The 7,793-nt window shown below is 37.3% G+C and overlaps 1 protein-coding gene across 2 annotated transcripts in view; it reads right to left on the reverse strand.

Annotated features, from left to right (window-relative positions):
• Nucleotides 1-3,725: 3,725 nt before the first annotated feature.
• LOC101492709 (benzaldehyde dehydrogenase, mitochondrial) overlaps nucleotides 3,726-7,793 on the reverse strand; it is a 5,091-nt gene continuing 1,023 nt past the window's right edge. For both annotated transcript variants that reach the window (XM_073363973.1, XM_004509777.4), the window contains exons 3-11: nucleotides 7,361-7,503; nucleotides 7,063-7,216; nucleotides 6,744-6,973; nucleotides 6,522-6,611; nucleotides 5,808-5,981; nucleotides 5,595-5,732; nucleotides 4,995-5,132; nucleotides 4,380-4,441; nucleotides 3,726-4,100 (exon numbers count right to left, since the gene is read on the reverse strand). In XM_073363973.1, coding sequence (XP_073220074.1) covers nucleotides 3,827-4,100; nucleotides 4,380-4,441; nucleotides 4,995-5,132; nucleotides 5,595-5,732; nucleotides 5,808-5,981; nucleotides 6,522-6,611; nucleotides 6,744-6,973; nucleotides 7,063-7,216; nucleotides 7,361-7,503 — 1,403 coding nt within the window. In that variant the 3' untranslated portion in view covers nucleotides 3,726-3,826. The remainder of the gene's footprint in view (nucleotides 4,101-4,379; nucleotides 4,442-4,994; nucleotides 5,133-5,594; nucleotides 5,733-5,807; nucleotides 5,982-6,521; nucleotides 6,612-6,743; nucleotides 6,974-7,062; nucleotides 7,217-7,360; nucleotides 7,504-7,793) is intronic.

The following is a 7,793-nucleotide window of genomic DNA, read 5'->3' on the forward strand; positions in this document are numbered from 1 at the left end:
ATTGACAATTTCAATTCAGGGGTGCTTTGGCACAAGCGTCTAGGTCACATCTCTAAAAATAGAGTTGAACGACTTGTGTCAGATGGAATTTTAGATTCCATTGACTTCACAGACTTTAACGTTTGTGTAGCATGCATTAAAGGAAAACAGACTAAAGATAAGAAATTAGGCGCATATAGAGCTACAGACGTCTTAGAATTGATACATACGGACATCTGTGGGCCATTTCCAACTCCTTCTTGGAATGGTCAACAATATTTTATATCATTCATAGACGATTATTCTAGATATGCCTACCTTTACCTAATTCACGAAAAGTCCCAATCAATAGACGTGTTCAAATCCTTTAAGGCAGAAGTTGAGAATCAACTTAATAAAAGAATTAAAAAGGTCAAATCTGATCGTGGTGGTGAATACTACGGCAGATATGACGGTTCAGGTGAACAACGTCCGGGACCATTTGCCAAATACCTAGAGGAATGTGGAATCGTCCCACAATACACTATGCCGGGGTCACCCAGCATGAATGGTGTAGCTGAAAGACGAAACAGGACTCTTAAGGATATGGTAAGGAGTATGATTTGTCATTCCACCTTGCCAGAGTCACTCTGGGGAGAGGCATTAAAAACAGCAGCATACATTCTTAATAGAGTACCAACTAAGGCAGCGGCTAAAACACCTTATGAGCTTTGGATTGGGCGTAAGCCTAGTCTGAAGCACCTTCATGTTTGGGGATGTCCAGCTGAGGCAAGGCCTTATAGGCCGAATGAAAAGAAATTTGAACCCCGAACAATTAGCAGCTATTTTATAGGGTACTCAGAAAAATCAAGGGGCTATAAATTTTATGATCCTAATTTGAGAACAATTTTTGAGACGGGAACGGCAACGTTCTTTGAGGATATTGAGTTTGGGGGGAAGATTAAGGTTAAAGATTTTGTCTTTGAGGAAGAATCGGTAACAATTCCAGAACTGATTCTTCCACCAATTGACTTTCCCATTATTGAACAAACTCAAGATGATCTGGTTGTTCAGGAAGAACAAAATCCAGATCAAATTCAAGATCCTCAAGAACAAGTGCCTCAAGAGCCAGCTCCATTGCGGAGATCCACTAGAGAAAGGAAAAATGCTATTTCGGATGATTATGTAGTATTTATCAATGAGGTAGAGGAAAATGTTGGCATGACGGAAGACGACCCAGTCAACTTTCATCAAGCCATGCAAGATTCTCGTTCAGATAAGTGGATCGAAGCAATGAATGAGGAGTACAAGTCTATGCAAGACAATTCAGTTTGGGAACTTATCCCATTACCTGAAGGAAAGAAACCCATTGGTTGCAAATGGATTTTTAAAACCAAGCGGGATTCCAATGGTAATGTGGAGAGATATAAGGCACGTCTTGTAGCTAAGGGTTATACTCAAAAGGAAGGGATTGATTATAAAGAGACTTTCTCTCCGGTTTCATCGAAGGACTCTTTAAGAATAATCATGGCTCTTGTTGCTCACTTTAATTTGGAGCTTCATCAAATGGATGTAAAAACAGCTTTTCTCAATGGCGACATTGATGAGACGATCTATATGGTGCAGCCAGAAAACTTTGTGTTGGGAGACCCAAAGAATATGGTGTGCAAACTAAGAAAATCCATTTATGGGCTAAAACAAGCTTCTCGTCAATGGTACCATAAATTTCATCAAGTAATTCTCTCATTTGGTTTTGAGATGAATACAGTTGATGATTGTGTGTATCATAAGTTCAGTGGGAGCAGACATATTTTCCTGGTCTTGTATGTTGATGACATACTGCTTGCCACTAACGATATAGGCATGTTGCACGAAACTAAGAAATTTCTATCAAAGCATTTTGAGATGAAAGATCTTGGTGACGCCTCTTTTGTATTAGGAATTCAGATACACCGAGACAGATCTCGAGGTATTCTTGGATTGTCACAAAAGAGCTATATCGATAAGGTTCTCAAAAGGTTTGGGTTACAGGATTGCAAACCAGGGGACACCCCAGTTGCTAAGGGAGACAAGTTTAGTCTCAAACAGTGCCCTAAGGGAAGTTTGGAAATTCAAGAAATGCAAAAGATCCCTTATGCTTCAGCTGTAGGGAGTCTTATGTATGCCCAAGTATGTACGCGTCCAGACATAGCGTTCATAGTAGGGATTTTAGGCAGATATTTAAGCAATCCAGGTCTTGACCATTGGAAAGCAGCCAAGAGGGTCATGAGATATTTGAAGAGAACAAGAAACTACATGCTCACATATAGGAGGTCAGACCAGTTAGAGATCACTGGGTACTCTGACTCGGATTTTGCGGGATGCCAAGACAGCTTAAGATCAACTTCAGGCTATGTCTTTCTGTTAGCTGGTGGAGCAGTTTCTTGGCGTAGTGCCAAGCAAGGTCTTACTGCTTCATCAACCATGGCAGCAGAATTCGTAGCAATTCATGAGGCATCTGACCAGGGCATTTGGCTGAGAAATTTTGTCACGGGGCTGCAAATAGTTGAAGGGATTGAAAGACCACTCAAGTTGTATTGTGACAATAGATCAGCAGTCCTGTATTCTAACAATAATAGGAGCTCAACCAAGTCAAAGCACATTGACATTAAGTTCCTAGTTGTTAAAGAGAAGGTACAAAGTGGACAGATATCCATAGAACACTTAAGGACAAACTCCATGATTGCGGATCCACTCACTAAAGGTCTACCACCCAAGGTCTTTCATGAGCATACTGCTCACATGGGTGTGCTACAGTTTGAGGAATCTTGATTTTAGTGGGAGTTTCGTCCATTATGTAATTCATGTTCTATGTTTAATTGTAAAGTACAAATACATTGTATTTGGACTTTCTGATCAGAAATAAAGTTTAAAGTATTCAGTTTTTGGTTACTTTGTACATTTAAGTTATGGTATGATCTCATTCGATAAAGTAGGACCAGTTGAAAATTGACATGCATTGACCAACTTCATGTAATTTTCATGCTACACTTTTCATAATGGGTCTATGTCATTTAGTTGTGTCAGTACGGGTGATCATTGATGGGTTTAGTTATGCTTATTATGACGAAAGCCTCTTTGGTTCCATGTGCTGATATGATTAATGGACGGGACAATTTGGATTATACTCAAGGTAATTATAATGACATTTTTGACGTCATAAAGTCTAACACACTCCTAAGGATACATGTGTGACCAGTGGGAGATTGTAAGATTTATGGGTCACATATGTAATTAATTAATAAAGTGTGTTAGGGTCATTATATAATTAGCCAATAAACTGGGGGTCAAATAATATATAATAGTTTATGGCTAAAGAGCATAATAGTTATGAAAATTAATAGTGTAGATATCAGGCAGTTTCTAATTTAATGAGGGGCTGAATTGGAAATACTGCAATTTGGGATATAACTAATAATAGTTATATATAGGGGTAATGGTCCCCAAGGCAAACACAACAAGACTATTCAGTTTCAAAACCCTAAAAGAGAAAACTCTCTGGTTCTCTCTATCCCCATCAAGAGAGCAAGGTCTTCAGGGCGTTTTGCTGAGGAAGATCACCCAACCCATTGGCTCTATCATCATCATCTCAGCATTTCATCAATGGCAATTCCCACAGGTACGCTTCCGCCTTTGGTTATTCATCATGTAATTGACATGGATTATTAACAAATCAAACTACTATCAATATAATACTCGAAAAAAATTTCAAGCATAAAAAATAAAAATACAAAGGAAAAACCATCAAATGTATAAATGACAAATAAACAAGATTTTATCGCGTTATCAAAAAAATCCTGATTTATTGTGATGTCTATGATATAGATGCTCAAAGCCATGCTGGATTCTTCAAGGGTATAACAACAGCCTTCACTTGCAAGTAGTTCTTGAGACTGTACTCTCCTTTTTCTCTGCCGTGTCCACTCATCTTATACCCACCAAAAGGAATTGCAGCATCAAGTATATCAAAGCAATTCACCCAAACTGATCCAACTTTCAATGCTCTTGTCAAAGTATTAGCAGTGTCTATGTTCTTTGTGAAGATGCCGGCTGCAAGACCATACTCTGTATTGTTTGCTCTTTGAATTACCTCACCAAGGTCCCTAGGATCAACATTAAAATTAGTTGCATTGCACATAGCAAAAAGCACATAAAAATAAGTTTAAATGTATTTTTAATCCCTATAAAATACTAAATTTTAGTCCCTGTAATTTTTTTTTATGATGTTTAGTTCTCAATTCAGTGAATTGAGGAACAAAACATTGATGAAATTTTGACCAAAACCATCAAATTAGGAACTAAACAACAATGGCTAAATTTGAAAGAAGAGTATTTTATTAGAACAAAAAACATTAGAAATTTAAATAAGACTCAGTTCTCACTTGAATTTTAATATGGATTGCACTGGACCAAATATCTCCTCCTTTGCAATCAGATGGTCATCCTGGTGATTGGTACAAATACAATTAAGAACATTAGGAATTGTATTTTCATAATGCTTTGCTTGGATGGGAATTTAACTACAATATATATCTATATATTTAGTTGTATTTTGACACACAAATTTAACATCAAATTTCGACATCAACTGGAGGGGCTAACATAGTTCAAATCTCACACCGAATATAAAAAAGTGTCACGATTCATTAACCACTAAATACAATTAACCATAATTTTTAACGCCATTAACCAAAATTTTCAAGTGTATATTTGAATACAAATTGTGGTTAATGAATATCATGTATATTTGAACATGTGAAAATCAACTATATTTGCACACAATTTGGATGTTTAATTAATAGATGTATGTATATTTGAACACCTGAAATTGGTGGCTAAATGACCTTCAAAATTGTAGTTAATTGTTTCATGTGGATGAAGACCTTGTTACATTCATTTACTATGAATTAAATATAATTAACCACATATTTGAGATGTGTTAACCATCCAAATTGATGTCAAATTTGCGTCACAATATTATTTCTCATTATATATACCTGAACATTTGAGAAGACAGTAGGCTGAATATAGAAGCCCTTGCTGCCAAGCCTTTCTCCTCCAGTTTCAAGTGTAGCACCATTTTCAACACCAGATTTAATGTACTTCAGTATTTTCTCAAATTGCTTTGAATCAATCTGGTTGTTTGGATCATAACAAAAAAATTCAGTATACTCAAACATTTCAAAAGACCCATGCATTAAGGATAAACAATAGAACATAAAAGGAGCAGCAATGTAGTATTCTTGATTTCTTTCTGTGCATTTCAATTCTATGAAGCCTCAAGTAACTGAACATCACAACCAACATAGCAAATTTCATGTTAATTAAGTGCAAACACAATGGCAAATAGTAGACACATATCACACTCTCATACCCTCGAACAAATTAGGAAAACCAAGCTCCAAAAACAATCATGATTACAGTGTTGTTAAATGGCGGCCACGGCACTGCCATGGCTCGACGGATTTTTTAAAAAACCGCCATGGGTTGGTGGCACCGTAGGCCACAATGGCGTGTTTATATGGCAAACTTTTGGCCTTCCACCAACGACAACACTGATCATGAAGATGTCACTCAAATGATTATTTGCAATTTACCTGAGGACCTTGCTCGGTTCCTGACTTGAAGGGATCTCCCACAGCACGTTTCAAAGCACGAGCCTTTGCTTTCTCAACAAACTCGTCATACACACTTTCGTGTACAAACGTCCGAGATCCAGCGCAGCAACATTGTCCCTGAATGTCACAACGAACACCAATCAATGTTTTATGAATTATACGAGGGATAATGATTCAACAATAGGAACTCACCTGGTTGAAAAATAAGGCAGAGTGTGCTAGCTCGACAGCTTGATCTACATCAGCATCTTCGCATACAATAAAAGGAGATTTTCCACCAAGCTCCAAAGTTACAGGTTTAAGATTGCTTTTTGCTGCCAGTTGAAGAACGGCTTTTCCAGTATCAGTTGAACCTGTAAATGCAAGCTGCGAAAGATTGTCAGTGATTGAGGCTCTTCAGACTAATCTGTTCTAGATGTCTAAAAAACCATTGATGTACAAATAAACATTATAGAAATTGAAATCTCTACACAGGACAAAGATCCATAGAAATTTTAACAAATAATTTCATGTGTTTTTTTGAACAAGCATATAATTCATGTGCCTGCAATGTACATGGACTGAATCAAGTTTGAATATACAAGCATCTTATTTTCCACAAGAAGCTCATTCATATCACCGCCAAAATCATTACAATACAATTATGAAGCACGGACAGTGACACCACTAGGTTTAGGCGTGTCTCCGTGTCCGACACCTACGGGAGTCCTGACTCCTACGGGTGTCCCGACTCCTGTACAAAACTCGTATGACACGTGTCCAACATCTCAGACAAGTGTCAGTGTCCTATATTTTTAACATTATCAATGTCGACGTATAAGTGACTGTGTTCGTGTTGTGTTAGGTGTCCATGTCAGAGTTCGTGCTTCATAGATTACAACACGTGCAGAACTAATATTTTAGTACCTTGTCAACATCCATGTGACTAGCAAGAGCAGCACCTGCAGTTGCACCAAATCCAGACACTATATTCAAAACACCAGGAGGAAGTCCAGCCTACAAGAAAAGATTACAAATTAGGAATGAAGATAAAAAGATATATTTTATGGTTAAAATTCGCTGCACCAATAACCATGATTTTATTATATTTATAAAAATAAAAACAAGATTGGTTAATCAATCACTTACCTCATGAAATAGTTTTGCTGCATACAAAGCCGACAATGGTGTCTGCTCAGCTGTTTTCAAAACAACAGTGTTGCCGCATGCCAATGCCGGACCGACCTTCCAACCAAACATGAGAAGAGGAAAGTTCCATGGAATAATCTGACCAGCAACACCGATCGGTTCGTGCAATGTTTGCACATGATGTGGTCCATCAGCTGGAATTGTGAGACCATGAATCTTATCTGCCCAACCTGAAGAGTATGAAAGCATACAAGTGTTAGTATATATTCACAAAACATCGAGAAGAAATGTTAAGTACCGCATTCCACAATTCACATACCAGCATAGTAACGAATTAGGCGAACCAGCATTGGGACTTCAGTTTTAGCAGATTGTTCAAATGGCTTCCCATTATCCCAAGTCTCAAGTGCTGCAAGTTCATCGTTATGTTTTTCAATTAGATCAGCAGCACGCAACAATATCCTTTGCCTTTCCTATAAAATCACAAACAAACAAAAAGAGAAAAACAAAAGTGGATTTAACTGCAAATTCATTGAAAATGAACCAAAGATCATGAATTTACAAACAGTAGAAAAATCACAATTAAGAAAAGAAGAAGCAATGATCAAATAAAATACATAGGCTGTCATCTTAGGCCATGGCCCATGATCGAATGCTTGACGTGCAGCAGCAACCGCTCTATCAACATCTTCAGCGTGACCTTCAGCAACATGAGCAATCACTTCCCCTGTCCTTGGATCCAATGTTGGAAAAGTTTTACCTTACAACAGAGAAATTCCAAAAGTAATAAGATACCACAAACATATTAATCAAGAACAAAAAACAACCCTTCTTTACTTTTGTTTTTCCTTTTTTTTTTTTTTTTATATTCAAAATTGTATCTTTGATGAGAAGAACTATGTAACACCGACACTTCAAAGAGAAGGTGTGTTCGGTTTCCGACACCCACACAATACTAACATCTATAATGAAATTCAAATTCAATTAATTTGATTATATCAAATTATTATTGATGTCTGGCATTGTTTGTGTCTGCCTTCATAGGGAAAG

The sequence above is a fragment of the Cicer arietinum genome, chromosome 7, assembly GCF_000331145.2.
Source record: "Cicer arietinum cultivar CDC Frontier isolate Library 1 chromosome 7, Cicar.CDCFrontier_v2.0, whole genome shotgun sequence".
In the NCBI taxonomy this organism is placed as follows: domain Eukaryota; kingdom Viridiplantae; phylum Streptophyta; class Magnoliopsida; order Fabales; family Fabaceae; genus Cicer; species Cicer arietinum.